We start from the raw sequence: 23257 nt of genomic DNA on the forward strand, positions 1-23257 counted from the left end.
TTAACCTTACGTTAGCCCCATACGTTAATATGACCGCTGTTGTGAACTTTTCTAATTAAACTGCGATACATTTAGTCTCTTTCTTTCTGTTACATTAACACATTGGGATTGACATTTATTTGACATTTATTTGTGTACGGTTAATTATTTTCAGTATAGACTAGACGTAAACCATTTTTAGGTAGGCTAACGTAAGCTAGCCGTTAGCTTGTTTGTTTGTATGTTTGGTCTGTTAATGTCGTCGTCGTTTAAGAGATTTTTCTACGATAAGTGGTGGTCATCTTAAGCTATGTTTTGGGTCATTGACCTGACACTTTTTTAAAAATATATATTTACCTGTAAAAAATATACATACCGGAAATGCCATCTTTTCTGGACATTTTAGATTTTCCTCCCAATGAAACCGAAGCAGTGAGTATTAATAAAAAGAGCAGATTTTAAAAGATTGTAATCTTCCATATTTCATCAATTCAATTGTAAAGTGTCGGTGTAAAAGTAGCACAATTCCAACCGGTAGTCCGCCGCCGTGAGATTCAACCGCTGTAACCAAAAGGCACCGCTGGGATTCGAACCCAGGATCTCCTGTTTACTAGACAGGCGCTTTAACCAACTAAGCCACGGCGCCAAGTATTCGTCATTGGGCGGAAATATGGATTTCATATCTGGTCACGGTTGATCATGCGAGTGTTTGTGATTGATGGGTTTGGAAAAGGCTCCCGGAGAGGAGAGCCGTAGCATTTTAACGGTAGCTGGCTACAGAGCAGGTCACAAACCCCACCCACTCATTATCTGCAGATGGGACATGGACCAAACTGAACTTGATGAGATACCACGATTGAAAGAAGAGTCCGATTTGAAATAGCTCTTGCTGGTGGTGGTGATGTGACGTCCATCTTCAATTTGCAGTACCTGGTTTATTCAAGTGACAGCTTCCCTGGCTGAAAATGAAGCCAGTGCCAAAAACTGCAGTTCCCTTATTACTGATGGAGTCTGGCCGAGCAAATGAAATGAACTGAGCAGAATTCGCCTTGGTCCCAGGATAGTCCTAATGCATGAATATATAAACCATGTTCAACATGATGCAAACATGGTGTTTCAGTCAGTTAAGCGTATTTCTCATTATGACAGTCTATTCTCCAACTATTTTGGAGCCATTTAATTACTGCGATGTCAGAACAAGAAATACATATTGAACAATGGCACTGTGCATCTACATAATAATAATAATAATATTAATAATATTAATAATGAAGGCTCTGAAGACTGTAAAAACTTAAGTGTGCTGTGTTTCAGTAAGCAATGCCTGTTCCTGGCATATTTCTTGAAATGAATTATACAACACGGAGTTGCGTAACTGCAACAAGCCCATCCTCAAACAACCCGTGGTAATGCCTGGCAGTAGACATAAACAAGACGAGAAACAAACAAATGGTCTCCCTGCTGGTTACCGAGAACAAATGCACATCTGTGTCTGATTTGAGACCGTCACTGACTGTTACTCACACACACAGAATGAACTTGTTATACTTCTGGGTGACTACATTAAGTCAGGAGATGTCAAAATATACTAATTTTAGAACATTTGAAAGTGCAAAGGAGGAAAGAAAGATTAACACCTGAGATGTTAAATAAAGTCATAGTTAGACTGTTTGAGCGACTACTTTACTTCTTGTCACCACAACAAAGTTGTTTCTAAGTCTCCTGGGAAGAGATGACGAGATAGAGAGATGGAAGGATGAAGAGATGAAAGGATGAAGAGATGAAGAGATGAAAGGACGAAGAGATGGAAGCATGTAAGACATGCAGCATTGTAAATGGGAGAAAGATGGTGTCTCGGGCCTCCTCCTCTGTTGAGAGATGTTTTTCCAACATCTTTTGCTTGGAACTGGGGAGAGGAAGTGGCCGATGGTCTTGTGTCACAGATTGAACTTGTTAAACTTCTGGGTGACTACATTAAGTCAGGAGATGTCAAAATATGCAAATTTTAGAACATTTGAAAGTGCAAAGGAGGACAGAAAGATTAACACCTGAGATGTTAAATTCTCAGTCGGGATGTTGAAGTCACCAAGAAGTACCAGTGGGGGGCCGTCTTCTGGGATGTTAGACAGGAGAACGTCCAATTCCTCCAGTAGATTCCTCAAGAGGGCCTGGAGGGCGGTAGATCACATAGATGTTTAATTTCACGGGTTGAGTTACAGAAACAGCATGGAATTCAAATGATGTAGGAGTAAAGTGCGGGAAGGGGGTAAGGAGAGGATTTCCATTCAAGAGAGAGTGGCAGACCAGTGCCTCCCCCTCTGCCAGCAGGTCGAGGTGTGTGGGTGAAGGAGTAGGCGGAGGAGAGGGCCGCAGGGATGGAGGTGTGGTCGGGAGATATCCAGGTCGAGGTGAGAGCAAGAAAGTCAAGGGACAGCGAGGATGCGTGACCAGAAATGAACTCGGCCTTGTGGGTAGCAGACTGGCAGTTCCACAGGCCCCCTGTGACAAGGTGCTGGGTCTGTGTAGGCCGGGAGGGGTAGATGAGATTGAGAAGATTTCTGTGCTGTAGTGGGCGTAAAGTGTCGACGAGAATAGTGTACAGGAATGGAAAATAAACACATGATACTTGGAAGAGGAGAAGAGGAAAAAATCAAAAGATACTCGCTCCCACTAGGCCTCACCTCTAAAATGTTTTTAAGCCACAATAAACCTTACTTAGATTTAACTCCACAAGGGCAGATAGTTCAATCTAAAGACAGGCAGAGCACTGTTAAGCAGGGAAATACCAGTTTTTAGAGACTAAATATGCCCAGTCACAGAAGAGCACAGAAGCTGAGAGTCAGCGAAGACAACTGAATAAAAAACAAGACTATCTAGATAACTATAAGATGTCTGAATCAGGGACTCAGGGTAACTGATACTGATTACAGTACAACAGTTTAGAATGAGTTAGTAAAAGAGAGTGTAGTAAAACAGGCTTTTGAACTAGAAGATAGGTCAATTGAGCTCAAAGATACTGATCACAACAGAACTTAGCTTAGAGATGGTCTACAAGAACACTGAGAACCAGAAACAACAGATAGAGCACAGTTAAGTAGACAATGGCAATATCATAAAAGTAAATATACTCAGTTAATCCAGCAGGCTATGAGTAGAATCCCAGAAGTCCAAATGCACACACACACACACAAACACACACACACACACACACAAACACAGACACACACACATTTTCGCCTGTGAGTAACTTTCATTCTCCATGAGTTACTTCCTCTTACTAATCATCCCAAACACCAGGCCACATCAGCTTCCTGCGCTCTAACCACACACAGTCTCCATTAATGGAACGCTCACCGTTTGGAATGAACAGTATGTTCACTTTCTATTTATACTCTCAGAGTCTGCGCAGGCATAAAAGCAGCACCACGTGTTACCCAAATATTTTTGATCGAGTCTACTGGAATGTGAACATGCCACTGAGCACAATCCAGTGAATTATGACGGTTTTTTTTAGCCTTTGTGCCCCCCCCCGAAAACAGTCATAGTTAGACTGTTTGAGCGACTACTTTACTTCTTGTCACCACAACGAAGTTATTTCTAAGTCTCCTGGGAAGAGATGATGAGATGGAGAGATGGAAGGATGAAGAGATGAAGAGATGAAAGGATGAAGAGATGAAGAGATGAAAGGATGTAAGATGGTGTCTCGGGCCTCCTCCTCTGTTGAGAGATGTTTTTCCAACATCTTTTGCTTGGAACTGGGGAGAGGAAGTGGCCGATGGTCTTGTCACAGAAGGGGTGCTCCTCAAGAAAAGTGCAGCCTGGGAAATATGACCGATGCCTTAAAAAGCCCCTAAAAATAGCTTTCTGAGATTCAGTCCACACAGTTTTTCCATGACAGCCTTGCACATTTGAGTAAGGGCGGCCTGGGCTGGGCTGGGTTAACACATGCCCTAGAACCAGCTCGAAGGTTAAACAGGATCTGTGCACCACTTATTAGAAATAACCCCCTGTTTTGTCTCTCTCTCTCTCTCTGTTATTGTTTAAAACGCTTTCACTTTACCAGAAGTGTGCAAGCGTGCGCGGAAGAATGTGCTCAGGGTCAAGCCTTGACTTGTTGGCAACCCTAAATCACAGAACCATCGGCAGTTTACAGGGGATGGTGGAAAACACAGCAGAGGAAAGTTGACTGAGGTTAAAGGGGCATGTTTGTCACAGTACTGTGTGAGCAGTGAATCACTGCAGAGAGTTGTGTGTAAGGTTTTTCTGTATGAAGGTTTGGCAAGAAGTGGCCTCACATATAAAGATGGGTAAGACTTTCTTGAATCTGCCCCCAATAACTTCCACTTAATTTTAGTTTTCAATCAGCTCATACAAATGTCTGACTAATTTACCCCGTATGACCACGTGCGTGTTACACTGACCCATTCAAAAAAAGAACTAGGCTCATGACAAAAGGAAGGGGTCATGTCAGTTTAATCCTGTGTGTTACTAAGTGAAAGGTGATCAGTTCAGACACTTTGTCTCTTTGTGAAATGATGATAGTAACAGATGTCTATGGGGGGGGGGGGGGGGGGGGGGATTTCTTTCTGATTAAGATGCATGATAAATTGACAATGTCTGAGCAATGATCACATATTGAGACCAAAAAAATAAATAATATATGTTGATTGAAATTAGTTATAGCCAACAAAACCTATAACATTTTGATTCCATTATTACTTTTACCACTTTATCCTTCAAGGGTCGCGGTGGACTGGAGCCAATCCCAGCTGACGTTGTGGGAGAGGCGGGGTTCACTCTGGACAGGTCACCAGAGTCTCCAGTTAACCAAGCAGTACCTGGGGAGAACCCATGCATACATGTTTATTTAAAATATTTAAAGTAAGATAGGCTACTAAGCACTTCGAACTGTCCTTCATTCACCACCGGTCAGGCTGCACCAGTGCAGCAGCTAGCTGCAAGACAAAGATCGAGATCTGTAAAAATACTGTCTGGAACAATTCACCAGTGCTTTGATTCTGGTAGGAGCATTTCCTTACCATCCATACCTAAATCTATGCATATGTTGTGTATCTATGCATATGATCCTCCAATAAAATTCCAAACAAGTCAACACTCTTTATCTACTTTGTCCCCCCCCCCCCCCCACTAATCTCGGTGTCTCGCGATGAAATGCAGGATATACCTCCAACACCAAGCTCTACTGAACATCATTGCATGCACTTTTTCAAGTGATGGATTTTCTGTAAAAAGTGCAGTTTGAGACCAGGTTTTTATGAGTATTAGGTGAGTAATAGGGTTGGGATGCTCTGTTGCAAGTTGTGTTGAATCCGTTACTCAATAATACCCTCGAGGCAAACAAAAATGTCCTTTCATAAAATTCATAGATGAACCGTACTTCCCAAACAATTTGTTTAGCAGAAACGACCGCGTGCTGCTTCATCGGTTCGTCGGTGCATGCTCCGTCCCTCGCGTCCCCCAGGACGCCAACATGAGTATGAGAGATTATTTTCATTTTCTTCCCTCTCTACTACTGTCAGAGCAGTATTTACTCTCTGAACTATTTGCTCACATGAGCATGTAAAGCATACATTTAGAGTAAACCCTTTAAATGGTCAAAATGATCTGACTTACCATATTCTCCCTCTGTGTTACTGGCCTCTAATGTTGATGTCTGCATATGGTTTCAACTCACTGGGTCAAAGGGCACCAGACTTCACACTGCCATATTAAATCTATTTAGTTTTTTCTTGTTAAGACACAGGTTTATGTCTCTTGCAAGGCGTTGACCGGAATCAACTAATTGTTATCAAGGATCTGGGATATGAGGGTGCTCACTGTACACACTCACAAACACTGACTCAGGCTCCCCTGGGTGGTGCGACAGTGAGTCACCACTCTGCAGGTAAGAAGAAGGATGGGTGGAGTGGCGGTAAGTCAGACCGCCAAAGTGCAAATGATGTGGAAAAAGATACTAAACGCGCGCGCAGAGGGAAAAATACTGTAAACTTAAATGTTGTTCACAGTTATTTTTGAAACAGTATGCAATTCACACTTTCAATTCATGCTTTTACAGTCCATCCACAAAGATCTGTGTGGAACACTTTGTGGACATCCATGCGCAGCAAAAAAGTGTCAGTGAGCACTACACCTCTACTTGTAAATCAAACAACTGTGTTTACGTCTTATTCCTTAGTCTTAATCTCCTAAAACCGTCATACACCATTTCCAGTCGACAAACGAAGGACCTACTCCTGCAACCATGCACCGATTGGACGAATCAGCTGCCAATCCCACACCCCAATGTATATGGTGCTTTATGGTCTACTTTACTCTAAATGGAATTGGAAAATTGAAAACAATGAACATCATGCTCCATTGAAAAAGACTTGAAACTAGCTATTGAGACCATAAACTCCTCAGGAAAATGTTGACTGACGTTATAAATCAGGTGAGAAGTAGGTTCATTTTCTCAATGACTTCTAAACCGATACTTTTCACTTTATATATGTTCCTTTAGGCAATATTATAAGACAGCACCACATACATTTCCATTGTTATGCAGATGATACCCAGCTGTATTTATCTATAAAGCCAGATGAAACTTATCAAGTAGACCAACTTCAGGAATGTCTTAAATACACAAAGGCCTGGATGACTTTTAATGATTTTTTACTTCTAAATTCAGACAAAACAGGTCATTGAACTCAGCCCTAAACACGTCACCTAAACACAAATATTATCTGAGCATATAGTTACCTTGGATGGCATAACCTTGGCCTCCAACTCTACTGTGAAGAACCTTGGAGGTTTTTTTTGACCAGGACAGTCCTTTGACTAGCACATAAAACAAGTCTCTAGGACAGCCTTCTTTCTTAAAAACATTAGAAACATACTATCTGAAAAAGATGCTGAAAAACTAGTCCATGCATGTTTCACCTCGACTTTACTACTGTATCATTATCATGGTTGTGCAAGATGAAATCAAAGGGTCGTCAAAGTAAGTACAGATCATCCTGAGGGGGACGTGGATGCGTGTACAAAATTGCATGGACAATTCGGGCAATATTTCCATTAAACACATTAATGCACATATCTGAAATATGTGCATAACATTTCTTTCAAGGTAATTCCAGTTGTCAGTGCCTTTATACATATCACCTGTGTTGCTGTTTTGTGAAAACACCAGGAACGTCCAAGGAAACACTGGGTGGATCCAGCTAGATCTCGGCAAAGTCCTGACCAGTGCCAAGATGCCAGTGTGCGTTATCTGTGAAAGGACCAAAGGGCTTGTCTGGATTTAAACTTGTGTCATTGTTTGCGAGCAGGTCCGTATCTGTGTGCTGCATTCCAGACACTGTGTTTGTGTTTTGTCTTGTTCGATGAAGGGTCAGAGAAACTGCTCAGGTTATGTAACACTGTAAGTCAAGGCCTTTGAGAAATGCAAGTGCATTCATGAATGCTGTCTGTACATGTGGACTGGTTCACCATAACCTCACCCACTTACTCACTCTAACCACATGCAGGTAACCACAGGCCAAAGAGTTTTCCATTCCTTATCCCCTTTAACTCACTACACTCACAAAGGCATGGCAAGATTATGTAACAAAGTCACTTTTCAAATGTTCACAAAGTGGCCATTCTATTAGTTATAAGTGTACGATCTTAAGCAGTTACTCCAAAAACAGTCCAGCAGTATAAATGCTCAACAATAGATCAAATCAAATCCACTCTAACTATGAATATTCTGAACATGGTGACAATGGCAATTTCAATGGCATCATTTAAATCCAAATGTCATTGATAGGGTTATAAATTCTTTGTTTAAAGAAAACAAATGATTAGTTGGTAGATTATGATTTACAGGAGCGTATTGCTGCCACGTCAGAAAAAGAAAAACTGATCAGTATCACGTTAAAACCTGAAGATGTTTTTCATGTTGTTGCATGAAACGTTCGTGTTATAACGTGAAAACGTATTATTATTGCATGAAACGTAATGTTTGAAACTGAGTGCGGACGCAGAATGGATAGACCTAAATTGAGGAGTAGGATCTGTCTCATTTACAGGGTTTGAGAAAGTTCTACTTCTGCTGTGATACCAATCGTTTTTTCTTTTCTCTGTTGTGGAAGCAATACGCTCTCCCTTAATGGTCAATGTATAATCACGCTGGTCGGTGCACTCGTCACATATGTGAAAACATAAATAGACTGTGTCCCAAGTTGGCAAACAGGACAGAAACTGTCATCAGTCACAGCCCTACTGTCTCACTTCAGTCTGCATCTTGCCATGAGCCGCACACTCGCGCCGGTTTTGTCACATGTACTTTGGGAGCTGACCTTTGTGCACTCCATCTTCAAAGCTGGGCTAAGGCTGCTAGAGATTCACACGTATTTCTGGTCAGTTTAATCAAGAAACGCTAATACTTTGTTCAAACGTTTTGGACACGTGACAACCCTCCAGTCGAGTGAGACTAACTGGTCATCTGAGCAGCCAACAGCCCAGTGCCCCCCCCCCCGATGACTGGCTGCTCACAATCCAGCAGTGTCCCAGTGTAGGTCTACATAAAAGGATATTATGGTACTGTATATGGTATGGATAATGTCATGGAAACTCTGCGAATTTCCCAGTGAGAAATGAATGTGTCAACAATCACATTGTCTTTGCAAGTTTAATCCTCAGTGGGACCTACAGAGCGCATACGTTCCAAGCTGGAAAGGTCAGAGTCTGCACCCAGAAGTTGGTTACAGGACCTGACCCAGAGTAGCTTCCAAGGCCTCCTCTTAGGGCAGCGGGATGGTGGGGGATTGGCTAATGCATATTATGATCAATGGATCACCGTAGTTTAAAAAGGACCAAATGGGCCCGCCGGTGAGTGTATCCAAGAAGCAGCCGTGGAATGCTTATACTTACACTGAATAAATGAGTAAGAAGAAAAGGGTGGCCAAATCGTTGAAAGGAGGTCAAGAGTGTGAGAAGACCAGAGGCGTGAGGAGACGAAAGGGGGGGGGGACACCGTGGAGAACACCAAACAGGAACGTGTGATGTCATGACACATCGGACAACAGCAGAGGCCTCTTGAGATCAAAAACAGGAAGTGAATCAATGGACGGAGACAGTCACATTTACCGACTCCCCCAGCAGAGGTTATCTTATTTATTGGGAAAATGAGTCAGATCGGAATTAACAATTTTCCACACGGCATCCACTTTTCGCTGACATCACGCTCAAATGCTACCATCTACAGAATAATGTTACATGGCATTAATTTCATTCAGCTAACGCTTTTGTCCAAAGCAACTTACAACCATGAAGATATTACCCTTAAAGGGCAAGAATCATGCGCGCACATAAAAATCAATCAAATAGGCAAAGCGGCTTCAGATACTCCATTTTAGATTTTTAATTTTTTTTATTTTCAATGAATGTGGCCCTGCTGTGATCCAGGTTGCAAGTTGTATAAACAAGGGGAATCTGACAAACTGTTATCATTTTACTGTCTCTCAACTTTCTCTCCTCAAAAGTTTTCTTGTTTACCACCTAGTCGACTAAAAGGACCTGGTTGAGGTTAGGCGATGTCAAGGTTGAAGAAACCAGTGCTGCCTGGTGGTAGAACGGACTCCTCTGAACTCGCACTAAGCATTTACAGTGCTGACATTTAGGAGCTGAACCAATTTATGCCAAAACGATTGGTGTTATGAGAGGATTTGCTCTTGGAGTTGAAGCATATTGTGTAAAGTGTAAAACTTACAAGCTCCTTTTTGTTAATGTCCAATTGCAAACCATCTAGACATTGGTGAAAATGCAAAGCAGAGCACATTACAATATAAACTAACTAGTGGGTTTTTTTTATAATCGTACTCTGCTGGATGTCTGTTGTTGTGGCACTGACTGGTAACTGCGTTATGTCACACTAGAAGAATTGAACAAAGTGACGGACTCATTCGTGATAAGGGACTGACTTGACTGAGTGACTGTCCATGACCCAGACTGAGTCCAGCGCAGTGTAGCATTATTCATTCTGCTGAGTAAACCTCAACAGCCTGGAGTGAGGAGAGATTTTCCGACAGCTTTATTCATGGTGATTTCAATAAATAATAAAACTCCAGTTTACCAACCATAATGAAAAACCGAAAGCAACAAAATTCATATGAAATTTAAAACCCTTTTCTCAAAAACAAAGGTGTGCTAACCTTAAAAAATAAAATAAAGTATTCACCAATCTAATCCGAGTAAGTTGTATTTGTTTAGTAAATCACAACATACATTATCTCAGGGCACCTTGAATCAAATCAAAGAAATTTGAAAGACATAAATCAGGAAGTGAAGTGAACGGGGAAATGATTACTAACAAAACCTACTTTCTAAAATGATGGAAAGATTTCATATTTAGAACTTAGAATGCATTTTAAAAAGAAAAATCCAAAACAGAACCCACACGGCCCGAGGTCAGTGAATGAAGCGGCAGCATGTTAATGTTGCCATAAAGTCACTGCTGGTGCTGTCACAGTAAACAGGTCAACGACTTTGTGAGAGCTTTTAACAACAGCAGACCATCGACTGTATACAAGGAGGGACGGCGCATGTCCACTTCCACCCGTCGCTCTTAAAATTAGGCAAAGAATTTCCAGAATAAGAGCGTATAAATAAACTTTTGACGTCGGAGCCAGTGTCTGGATAATCGAGGGGATGTTTGCTTCCCTTGGCAGCTGTCATGTTGTCCACGTGGATTGTGGACTTAGAAAGGAGATGGCGCGTAAATTGTCATCAGGACCGGTACTAATGACTTTCACCTTCACAGGCACCTGGCCAAGATGCAAGACTACCCCGAGAAGTTGTCCTCAGTAATGTTAGCATATAGATACATTTCATATTGAGTATTAATTTAGTTATGTGTAACAACCTAGAAAGTCTATGTAGAGAATTCTTCATTAGACAGTGGTATTGACTGATTTGACTGATTATTACTGATATTGACTGATTTTCTGTGATGACATCACAGAAAATCATTTTCAAAGAGCAAACGGCAAACATTCATTCGACCAGCGGGGTCACTCACTCGATCCCTCCATCGCTCCGTCACTCATGCTGCTGTGTAACTCCTTTCTGGATTAGACGGACAGTGATGGTTGAACTCAGCAGGCACTTCATTTTCATCCCACCTTTTGAAGTTGCTTTGAACGTAATTTTGATGCGCGTGTTTTTTCTCTCAATAGAGACGTTAGTGCAGTCAGTGAAGAGGTCCGCCGTTCGGGCCCTGATGCCGGGCGGTTACTTCTTACATAAGTCAGGCCACAACCGCCGCTTTACCCTGTGGTCAGGTCTGTGTGTCTGTCTGTTTGTGGGATGTTGTGTGTTGTTTTGTCTTGGCAACAGTTGGGACTCATGTTTCTGAAGCCCACACAGAGAAATGAGTGGGTGGTGAAAGTCAAATTTCCATTCACGGCCTTATATGGAACCTACCAAGTCCTCAGGGATTGTGGGGGTAAAATACATCTGTATATTTTAGGAGACAATTGTCTTGACGGACAGTCGGGTAGCAGGACCAAACAAGAGTTCTCATGAGCTCACCGACCCCTCAGCCACAGCTATTTTCTGTCACTTGTGGTGGAATGCGTCACTTCACGTTTCTAAGTAATTAGTGACAACTGCAGCATCTTCAGCTCTGTAGTAAAGTAGCAGTATTTTGCGATTTAACAGGGTGATTAAAGTGAAACAACACTCGTTGATAGCCAGTAAAACACACGTTAAACCATTGGAGTTGAAGAAAGTACAAAGTACGTTAGAGCGTGAATGGGCCTGTAAATGTTCCTCAGAGACACGACTGCAGCCGACAAAAGGCCTCTAGAACGAAAAAAAAAAGGCAGGAGACAATGACATCAGGGCGGTCTGCTCCTAAAACATGCAGTCTCAGTCTGTAGTCTGCTTTTGTCCTTTTTCTTAAACAGCCGAAAGGTCAAATCACATCACTTTCATCCCTCACCCCGGCGATGGAACTGGTCCACTGTCCCTGCACATGTCAAACATGTCCAGAGTGGAGGTGGTGGAGTGATAATTATTCATCCATAACAAGTCAAACTGAATTGAACACACTCCTATATAGGCCTGAGATAGTCAAAACTGTGCTCGTGAGTGACCGGCTCTAAGTTTAGGTCTGAACGCACCCCGAGGTTCAGTGAGAAAACATTCCTGATCCGATCTCTCAGACCACATTCAGAGGTGGTCGGAGACGTGTGGGCAAAAACACAAATGTGTCCTCGCTTGTGCCGTCAAATCCTCACTGCTTAGTATTTGGATGTATCATTTTTTCCTTTCTTCATTTAGGGGAAACGAACAGTTGGACATAAAACACTCAGCTGAGGCAGTTGCATCCAGTAAACTCTTGCCGGTTTCACTTCTTCATTTCTAACAAAGTGGTTCAAATTGGGGATTCCTGCGGGTCCACCCGAGTCCTCAATCCAGATGGATTTGGAAAAAGTGTGTAAAGTCCCATTCTCTGCCCCGTCTACCAGATGTTTGGTGAGTCGTGGGATAAGGAATGTTGGCCAAATTTGGTGTTGCGATGTGTCACTGCCCAAATTGGAGTCAGCAGGGGCCGAATGTCAAAGCTCTGATATGTAACATGAACTGCGGGCTTGGTCGTAAAAAAATGATCTTTTGCGCTTGTCGCCGGCAGAGAGCACGAGTAGTTCTCAGTTCAGAAAGAATCATCCTTTTGGAAATTCCCACTGTCCTCCGCAACTGTTAACAACTGGTTTAATATCCCTCAGCCATGGTGATTAATAATAATACTGTATTACAGTAGGTACAGTAAAGTCAAACGTACTCACTGAGTCCTTCAATGTGGCACAACAACTAAAACCTAAATTGGCTGAGAGTGACTTTTGAGAAAACAATGTCATGTACGTCAAGGTCCACTCAAAGGATCTCCCCGTGGTCTTCATCAGCAGATGCCGTTTGCTTAGTCGGCTTTTTGTTGTTTGAGTTCCATCTGTGTTGCTTTAACAGTTCAACTTCATTTGATACGATTGAAAGCTTCGCCGGAGTTACTAAATGGACTTTAAGTTATTATTATTATTATATTATATTTCTATTGTTTCATGGTCATTTGTTTAGCGGTAACTCTTCTCAAGTTCTTACTTATCATCTTTCTCTGCAATGAGCCTTGGGCGAGCATCCTGATCTCATGCAATGTGACCAGTGATCCCAGGTTTGGCTTGAGTTGATGTCTAGATCACCCAAAAAACTTTCATTCGAGTCAAAAAATGACACATGTAGAAAAGCATTGGACCCGTTTGCCCCACAACATTCTGGATGCTTCCTTTCGGGGGGGGAAACAGGGAGTGTGACGGTGCAGGACTTGGCCGTCAGCCAGCCGATGACATTCACCGACCCCGAGGAATCCGCGAAAAACAATACCCTGGGGACACCGTTCTGCAAATGCCAGAGTGACGGGTGTTTGAACGAGACAGGAAAAAACACTTAAGTGACTTTCCACATGCTCTGTCATGCTTTGGGCTGAATGGACAGACTGAGAGAGAGAGAGAGAGAGAGAGAGAGAGAGAAAGGAGAGCAGGACGAGGGAAAGAGAGAGAGAGATAGGGAGTGTGTGTGTATAAGAGAAAGGAAGTTTGTCCAGACAGTGTCAGATGACATCACTGTCTGTAATACTGTGAGTGCGTAGGAGGGGGTGGGGTTTACAACCCTGCAGCTCCCCACTATAAAGAGACAATAACTTCATTCACTCTTTCAGACACGAGCAGCAGCAGCAGCAGCAGCAGCAGCAGAAGAAGAGAGGGAGACTAACGCTGAACAAACATAGACGCGCTGAACTACACCTGACACACTCCAACCACAAGGTAAGAACCACTGCACTACACTCTTGGAGCCTCAGAAATTATTGTCACCGAGCAACGAGGTCAAAACACTTACTTTATAAGTGTTAAGACATGATCGTCTAAATATATGGAAATTATGTAAACCATTAGCAGTATTTCAGATTTAGAATATTGAATGACAGCATTACAGTGTGCAGTGTGAAACAGGTAGCAATATTTGTGCCTGTAGTCATGGCATTATTTCTAATAGAGGTGTTTATTGTAACCATTTTTTTTAATGTTATTCCTTTTACAGTAGATTAAGTGCCAACGGTGGTGGGCAGTAATATTAATGTTCACCAACTCAAGTCAATTTTGAGATACTATCGTTCTAACTACTTGCCTGATCAGATTCATCGTACAAAGAATGTGATCTGCTGACTAGAATATAAGGTAGCCAAGAACACCCCCACCCCAACTACATTTTATCAGTCATTTTCTAACGGAATTTTTCTGGAATGGGACTCTGGTGTTTCTGAAAATGAAATATAGCGTTAAAGCTTTGTGGCTCCACAGGGAGCAGGTGTTAGCTTCTTGAAAGGGTTCATTCTGGCAATAGTGGTGATATAGCTGCAGTGTGATGGGAGGAACTGGCATGGAATGTGACGGAGGTGGCTCCTGTTTGTCTACACGACGAGGAGAGACAAAAACACAATTTTGAATGTTTGGGTGGGGTATTAATGTCATAATATCTCAAATGTAAACCAAGAAATCATCTGTGAGCTATAGGGAGTATAAGTTCGATAAGGGAAAGTTTTAGAAATTAGTGAATGCTAGGTCTCTAATGTCCTGCAAGAACTATCAGGCGACTTCTCTTCAAACCCCAAAAAATCAAACTAGCTGACAGTGGATGTCTGTTAGGTCAAAGGTCAGAGTGTGCAGTTATGCAAGCATAGTGTCGTAGGGTTTTTCCAGTTCGATGATCCTTCTGCTGTCCCTCCTGTTTAATGGATACTATTGATGTCTGCAGTGGAAAACCAATGTAACATCCAGATTCTCCTTAACACACTGCACGCGCACGCACACATGCACGCACGCACTGATATACCTTTACCTTTATAAAACAAAGCCATATATGCATGACCCCCACTGTTTGCATATTGCCTCATTTTATTGATTTAATTCCCCCCTAGTTTTTTTTTTATCTCATTTCTTTTTGTGAAAGAAAAGAATGGTTGGCATAGAAAGTAACATTGGCTTGTGATTACGTGTATTTGACTAATACAATTAATTACAAGAATGCCACGAAAATGTTTTTTCCCCATCTGTTTTCAAAAACCAAAGTCACTTCTGTGAAATCAATTCCCGCATCACCAAAACATGACCCGTGCTCCATCTTCTGGAACCTAACATCATCCTTGTCTAGTTTCACAACTGTTTTATAGGAAACATCTGAGGCCTGCTAAATACTGTATTTCTCAGTTGTTGTGCACAACCTCACACACTCACCCCTTTCCTGCAATAAAAAGGAGGAACAATAAAAAGTGTGAGATCTGGAGTCTCTTCTGTTTGAAATGGAGAGTTTGTTCATCACTGATGAATGACTCGGCCAACATTTTGTCCTGAGTGTCTGCCCTGCCTGTGTCTACACTCACATGATTGATGCATTTGACATATTTGTGTGAGTCAGAGTGAGTGTTACTGGTCCAGTGACTGTGTGCATTCAGTGCAATGTCAGTTGTTTGAGATACAGATGTGTACTTTCCCTTTTAGGTGTCAAATTCCTGTGTACCTGTAAGCCGAAGCTGAATTTAAACCAGCCAAAACAAAACATACATCCGTTCTGTTCTTTCTCTCGCAGGATGCTTTGTGCTTACATTTTCCTGTTGCTGACCCTGAGCAGAGTGGGACTGGGCTCTCTGCAGAATAAGCAGAATGACTTTGGCATGAAGGTCTTCTTCCAGCTGAGCCAGGGCTCCGTGGACAAAAATGTGGCCCTCTCCCCGTATGGTGTGGCCTCGATCCTGTCCATGGCTCAGCTCGGTGCGGCCGGAAACACCCGCAAGGCCCTGACTGCTGCTATGGGCTTTTCTCTGCAAGGTGAATGACACATATATTCATTGATGACTGTGTGTGGGAATGGAACTAATGCAACATCAACTATAAAATATACATTATACAATCTTAAGCAGCTGTATACATAGAATACACTGTAACAGCGCCCTCTACAGGCCCACTATTCTCACTCTACTAGTCTATGTGACAAAATGAAGAACTAGAATTGGAGTAAAATTAATTCCACCACAGATTTAAGAATTCTTGCATTTCATGAGAAAGCAACATATGTATATGTATATGTATATATGATATATATTTGTGAGGCTATACTTAAAACTTAAAATAATAATTAATACCCTTTGTTACTGATCAAAAACAAGCACAAATGCTTTAGACACAGAACAGACCAAACCTTATACATACTCACACAAAAGAGCACATCAATTATTAAAAATAACATAAAAAAAGCAGTATAGCATACAAAGAATTTAATAAAATAGTAAAGATAAGTCAGAAAGTCACTTAATACCAAAGACGTCCAGCCTCCTGAAGGTTGCAGATGTGTGATGGATGGAGCTGAGCAGATGGACGAATAGATCTGTGAGGTACACTGACGTATCATTGGTGTGAGCATGAAACGAACACTGGTCTCCTCTGTCCTGCAGAGCGAGGGACGTCCCGGCGGCAGCGTCTCCTGCAGCGGGATCTGTCCAGTGAGGAGGGGGTGGAGTTAGCCAGCGGAGTGATGGTGGAGAGGAAGATGAGCCTGGAGAAGGGATACCGACGGGCCCTGGCCAAGGCCTTCCAGACCCACCCTAACCAGGTGGACTTTACCAAAACGGACGAGGCCGTCGCCATCATCAACTCGTGGGTCTCAGACCACACTGCAGGTACCCACGCCGACCAGCTACGTGCATGTCAGCGGCAGAACTCTCCAAAGAACTCTTCTGCAACCAGTCACTGTTTTTGTTTGTTTTCTCTTTGAGGTCTTTCTCTTGTGACTTCATTTTTTCATCTTCTCTCCTACAGGTGCCATCCCTGAGTTCTTGGCATCGGGATCTCTCAGTGATGAGACCCGCCTGGTCCTCCTCAATGCTCTCCACTTCCAAGGCCTCTGGAAAGTTCCCTTTGACCCCAAATTCACACAGGAGAGGATGTTCCACTGTGCCAATGGCAGCACTGTGCCCGTGCACATGATGAGACTCACAAACTACTTCAACTACGGTAGCCTGAAGGCAGTGCACACATTGATCTCAGTTTGACACCTCGTTGATCCGTGTGCTGACGAGAAATATACTCCCTCTCCCTTTAATCAACAGGCGAGTTTGTAACTCCTGACGGAGTGGACTACGATGTCATTGAGGTGCCATATGAGGGTGACTCACTGAGCATGCTGCTCGTGTCCCCCTTTGAGCCTGAAGTTCCACTCAGCGTACTCAGTGCCGATGTGAACAGCCAGAGGATTCAGCAGTGGAGGGCGGAACTGAGGAAAGTCAAGAGGCAGCTGGCCATGCCGAGGTGAGAGAAACAGAGTCAGACGGTTTGTGGCTGGCTGACATTAAATCATTTCTAAAATACCCTCTCATTGACTAAGGTCTTGGTCATAGCTGCTTTAACATGCACCTTGAGTGATGGGATCTCAAGTCCCGCTCACACGCATAGCTACAGCAGTTCTGTTTGCACAGAACAAATGCCAAGTTGTTGTAGCACGTCGAGCTATAACAGGGTCTGCTGTCAATGAGTCAAGATTTGACTTTTTGCAATAGTAAAAAAAAGGAAAAGAAAATCAATATGTGGCATTAATATTGTGACAATGAAAAGTGTCAAAATACCGTTGGTTCATTGAATTGCAGGAGGTCAGAGGACGTCAATTGAGTAGGCAGTCCGTCAACGTGGCCCGGGACGCATTTACGTTCACACAGTGAAAAATGATTGTGACCACGTGTCTCCTCTGGTATTGAGTATTGGGCCAATCGGATTACCTCTTGGGTGTAATGTGGACACCTGTACTGTCATGTGGTTGAGCACCATTATCATCTGATCACCCAAGACGCATGTTAATGCAGATGTTAATAGGTCAAATGATTTTTCCATGGCTAAAAGCCTTCAGCAACTGAGATTAACACTGAGAACTTTTGTTTTTCTGCAGGTTTACTCTGGACTCTGAGGTGAACTTGAAGACCGCTCTGCTGGAAATGGGTCTAGGAGACATGTTCAACCTGGCTAGTGCTGACTTCACACGCATCACCAGTAAGTTAGCTAGTTTATATTTATATTATTAAGTTAGAAAGTCCATTCTTTGTGTGCAAATACTGAGTTATAATCTCATATTAATGAGATTGTAATTCATAGATGCAAAATGCATTTCGTTCAGATTCCTTCTTCTTTTTTTTAATCCTTTTTGTAAGCAACGGGTTACAAAATTTACATCAAATTCAATTCATTGTGATATTGATAATCAAATTAATTTCAAAGTCAAATGTGATTAAATATCCCCATAACACTACACTGAAACTACCACACGGATTGTCAGGTAAATTATATTTATCCAAGTAATTAGTGATATATCAGTACAGTGGTTCCATTTTTTCAGGAGTGGGGGCCGGCCAACCAACCAACCACAAGTAAAATTCAATTAATCTACAACAACAAATCAAGGGAAACAAGTTCATCAAAGCAGCAATAGGGGCAAAATATGGCAGATGTTCTAACTGCGTGACAAAGAGCTCCACTGGAGTCTCACTCGGACTGCAGCACAACAAACCAACTGTGTAGCTCCACTGCTCCAAAAACAATGTCGTGCTGCCTCAAGTGTCTGTCCAGATCCGAGGTGCGGCCCCAACTGCAGCTCATCAACGCCGCGCAATCACTGCACTTTGTTTGTTGTGGCTGTGAGTGCAGTCCGACAGCAGCAACGAAGCAGTCTCCATCTTTCCCCTCTGTCGACTGTGGCAACTTTTCCCATACTTCGTCCCCTTTTAACTGGGGCGCGAATATGGAGGACCGTGAACAAAAAGGATGATGCTGTTGCTGGGCAGAATTCAGATCCACTGTCAAACACATCAACTGTGTTAAGCTTTTTACCCATTCTTTACCCATTCTTTACACTGTTAGGTAGAAATCCACACACAGTGTCATTTTTTAACATGTCTTCTAAGAGTGTAACGCCTCCCGGGGAGTAAAAGCTCAACGTATGCGTGCAGAGGCTGGGATGAATCACCCACAGTGTGAGAAGATGCATGTTAAAGTGTGTAATGTGTTTGTCTCTGTCCTGCAGCAGATGAAAGGCTGTGTGTGTCGAAGGTCCTCCAGAGTGTGAAGATCGAGGTGAATGAGCGAGGAACCAAGGCCGCAGCGGCAACAGGTAGGCCACACACACACACACACACACACACACACACACACACACACACACACACACACACACACACACACACACACACACACACACACACACACACACACACACACACACACACACACACACACACACACACACACACACTCCTTTTGACTCATGGGATTAAGTGAGGAGTTCTTGAGTTCCTTGAAGATTGTACATTACCAACACATTAGGATTCCTATATATAGTACTCATAAAATGCATTTATCTTCCTAGAATACATTATTGTAATCATGTCAATGAAAGTTGACCCGTCAAAATACAACACTGCAATATTGCTAAGCATGTCTGACTCCATAAGGGAGGTCAGTCGAGGATTTAAATTCTCTTGAAGGAGGAATGAATGAAAATGAACCGGCACAAATAGTATTCACCAACATGAAATGACAAGGGTCTGAAGGCAGGTGGTACAATTGTATTCCTAAATATCCTAATGTTTAATGAAATGACAACACACAGATATTAGGCAGGACATCCACAGGGACAGGTCCTGGGTTGCAGGCAGAAACAATGGAGGGAGCCCACAGCTAATATGGTTTTCCCTTTTGCTCCCTGTCTTAGCTGCTGTCATGTTTTCCCGAATGGCTGTGGAGGAGATCACGCTGGACCGACCCTTCCTCTTCCTCATCCAGCATAAGCACACAGGTAATTTTCTCACTCCCTCGTGTTTTAACTTGAAATCTTATTCTACAGCACAAGTCAGCTGATGTGTGTCCACCGTTTCACCGTTTCCCTTCCTGTGTTCAGGTGCTGTTCTGTTCATGGGCCACTTCAACCAGCCTCAGCAACAATAACAGTCTGAAGACTTGCCTCCATCGTGCTACATGATGACCACCCACCGGACCACCAGGATTCATACGACTGCTTAAAACTCTGTAGACTGATTCACTGAAAGGTTTATTTCTTACGAGCTAAACACAAGAACACTGGGACAACGCGATTTTACACGACAGACATTTGAAACTGGACTGACTGAGACGTTCTTTGAGAAGACTTTATATGTTTGCTGTTTATTTATTTCTCTGAATGTTTGTGGTTGACATATGAAGGGAAGTGAATTATATGAGGTAGCTTACTGTTGTTTGACACAACACACACTGATGCACTTCACACAGACACAGACTGATAGCTACATTGTTACAAAAAAAGATGTATTTTTATGTATTTTTACAATGTAAATGTTGTTGTCTCTTTTTGCCTCGCTTTCGTTACCTTGCATTTGCATTTTTGCAGTAGTTCTATTTATTAAAATTATATGTTTTTACAAAATTGCAGTGTCTGTGGTCTCTGTGGCGTTCTGGAGATCGACTGACCTCTCGAAATTTAAAACAACGTGACGCGCTGTAAATGAAGCCATGCGCACACATAATGAAAAGCATTTGATGGGCGATGCATACCATACCATTTGTGTGTGTGTGTGTATATATATATTTATCCCTAACCCACCTAAGTAATATTCCCAGAAAATGTGTTGAAAAAAATCTGTCCATGCACAACACACATGCAACAACACAATGGAAGTGGCTGCATTTTTAGGGACAGACATTGATAAAACAAATAAATGAGGGCTTATAATTTCTCCATTTGCAACAATGAATATGACATTTCCCTATAACAAGAAATAAATCAATCATGTCAGAACTAGAAAAAATATTTTTTTTAAAATATTAAAGGACAGAATGTTACTAATCTCGAGTGCTATCCAATCTTTTATACATGACCAAATTAACTTGGACACAGTGCATAAAAAAAAAACCAAAAAACAGAACAACATGTGCTCCTAAGTTTCATCTGACATGTTTGCAGCAGAGTCCGCTTCAAACTTAACTCTTTATTATTTTTTTTAAAGGACCGTTACATATATATGTATTTTTTTTACAAATATATATATATTTTAAAGGACTGTTACAATCGGGTGACGTCAGGTAGGTGTCACCTGGGAGGCGAGACATGTGCTTCGGTGTGCGCATGCTCGTCAGAGGCGGAACGTGACGAGGCGCATTTTCTAAGACGATATTTGCGCTTTTGGCTTCCAGCCGTTCATCCGCCATAGTCAACATTGGGGTGACGCTGAGGATCACTCTCTTCTCCTGCTTCTTCTTGGCACGCTTTCACACACACACACACACACACACACCCCTCACACGCTGACAACACAGTGGCAGGGGGGGTTGAACCACCGACCTTCTGGTTAGTGTGAGATATATATAACCAACCAATCTCCAAATGGAGATTTCTATAGACTTGCTTTTATGTGATGCCGTCTTTTTATATTGTCTTTATATATCTTTGGAAAAAAAATGATACAGATATGTGACCTGAAAACCGTATTATTGTTGGAATGCTGACTTTAATTGCCTGTGATTTGTATGTTTCTGTGAAAGCACTTTGTGAAACTACTTCTGAAAGGTGCTATATAAATACGATTATTATTATTACGATTTTTATCGTTATAAATTAAAAACATAGAGCAGCATTACATGTGAAGTGCTGATTCAGTAAAAAATGTGTATAAACAACAAAACGTGCGGTAAAAAGCAGCGTTATAGGAATGACATAACTCCAGAACGGGGCGGTAATGCAACGTAAAGGATGCAAGCGGCCCCTTAAAAGCCCGCGGCGAAGAAGAGCTTCCGCCACGGACGGGACGGGCATGTCGCGGACCGACGGCGAGCGGCCCACTGGCCAGGTCCAGACAGTCGAACTGTCACGGTCCCAGGTGGACTTCCCCGGCGAGACGTACTCCGTGTCCGTCCTCAAAGTGGGATACTGCCTCCCCCAGACCGACGGCACGTTCAGAGCCGACGGGACCGTCACGCTCATAACGGGACCCAGGACCGTCCTGGTGGACACCGGGGGCGCGTGGGACCGGGACTTTCTCCTCGCGTCGCTGAGGGAGAGGGGTCTGGAGCCGGCAGACGTCGAGCTGGTCGTGGGGACCCACGGACACTCGGACCACATTGGGAACCTGGGACTATTCCCCACAGCGGTGACGATCGTGGGGCACGACGTCAGCCGAGGGGACACGTACCGCCCCAACGGGCTGGCGGGCGGCCACGCGTACGTCGTCGACGAGCACGTGAGTGTCACCGAGGCGCGGGTGCAAGGCGGCACATTCAGGACACGTGCATCGCCACTGTATGCGAACTGTACAGCAATAAACATTTGGGCCGGATGTGCATGACATATGACTGGGGTGACGTGGATGTCCAGCTCTCTGAAGAGACACTCAGTCTTACAATAGCTGACACGATTAACACTACATGGAGGAAAAGAGAGGAGAAAACCCACCAGGCCCCTGTGCTGTTCTGCCGTTGTTCCCCGAGACTCTAACAATGTCTCTCTTTCCTCTCCTCTCCTCCCCTACAGATATCTGTAGTTCCCAGTCCAGGCCACACGGGGCAGGATGTCAGCGTGCAGGTGAGAGGAACCTCCGCTGGCACTGTGCTTGTTGCGGGGGACTTGTTTGAGTGCTGCTCCGACGAGGGCAGCTGGCAGCATCTGAGTATGAACACTGCAGTACAGGAGGTCAGCCGCCAGGAGGCACTACGCACTGCTGATGTCATCATCCCGGGACACGGCCTCCCGTTTCGAGTCCTCAGGAACTGATGAACTGGCCCAGTCCAGGGTTATGTAAGCGGATGTAAGGACCATATACAAACCATGTCGAAAAGTAAGGCGAGAGATCTCTTCACTGGAACGGCGACAAGGTGGAACTGATGTAATGCCTTCACCACTGGTAGACTGGTGTGAAAACCAGGAACCATCTTTGATACAAGATTATTTGACGTGATTTGTTTCCTTTTTGGTCCCTGTCTCATCCAGTAACATAGAGAAGGTGGGGTTTATGACCTATACTGCGGCCAGCCACCAGGGGGCGATCCAGATGATTTGGTGTCACGTTTGGGGAGCTGCCATGTCATACAGTCTATGTTTCAAATGATAAAATCTCATTTAATTGTAAAGATGTGTGTTAAGCGTTAATTCACTCCATATCCCG

At 43.2% G+C, this 23257-nt stretch overlaps 2 protein-coding genes, 1 long non-coding RNA gene and 1 other non-coding gene across 4 annotated transcripts; 3 read left to right on the top strand and 1 right to left on the bottom strand.

Moving 5' to 3' along the window:
• Window positions 1–551: 551 nt before the first annotated feature.
• On the bottom strand, window positions 552–625 carry trnat-agu. Its single transcript has one exon. It is a non-coding gene; the product is annotated as a tRNA-Thr (tRNA).
• A 2020-nt stretch (window positions 626–2645) lies between these two features.
• LOC118304456 lies at window positions 2646–5089 on the top strand. The gene is made up of 2 exons (XR_004791693.2): window positions 2646–4286; window positions 4721–5089. It is a non-coding gene; the product is annotated as an uncharacterized LOC118304456 (long non-coding RNA).
• An 8603-nt stretch (window positions 5090–13692) lies between these two features.
• serpine1 (serpin peptidase inhibitor, clade E (nexin, plasminogen activator inhibitor type 1), member 1) lies at window positions 13693–20526 on the top strand. Its single transcript, XM_035629660.2, has 9 exons — window positions 13693–13838; window positions 15658–15896; window positions 16520–16744; window positions 16884–17078; window positions 17174–17372; window positions 18004–18104; window positions 19132–19218; window positions 19819–19902; window positions 20005–20526. Exons 2-9 carry the CDS (start codon window positions 15659–15661, stop codon window positions 20049–20051), a joined length of 1176 nt encoding a protein of 391 aa, XP_035485553.2. The 5' UTR covers window positions 13693–13838; window position 15658; the 3' UTR covers window positions 20052–20526.
• Window positions 20527–21660: 1134 nt separating this feature from the next.
• mblac1 (metallo-beta-lactamase domain containing 1) lies at window positions 21661–23222 on the top strand. Its single transcript, XM_035636623.2, has 2 exons — window positions 21661–22336; window positions 22627–23222. The coding sequence occupies exons 1-2, from the start codon at window positions 21836–21838 to the stop codon at window positions 22864–22866; spliced, it is 741 nt and encodes a 246-aa protein (XP_035492516.1). The 5' UTR covers window positions 21661–21835; the 3' UTR covers window positions 22867–23222.
• The last annotated feature ends 35 nt before the right edge of the window (window positions 23223–23257 follow it).

The sequence above is a fragment of the Scophthalmus maximus genome, chromosome 1 (assembly GCF_022379125.1).
Source record: "Scophthalmus maximus strain ysfricsl-2021 chromosome 1, ASM2237912v1, whole genome shotgun sequence".
NCBI classification, from domain to species: domain Eukaryota; kingdom Metazoa; phylum Chordata; class Actinopteri; order Pleuronectiformes; family Scophthalmidae; genus Scophthalmus; species Scophthalmus maximus.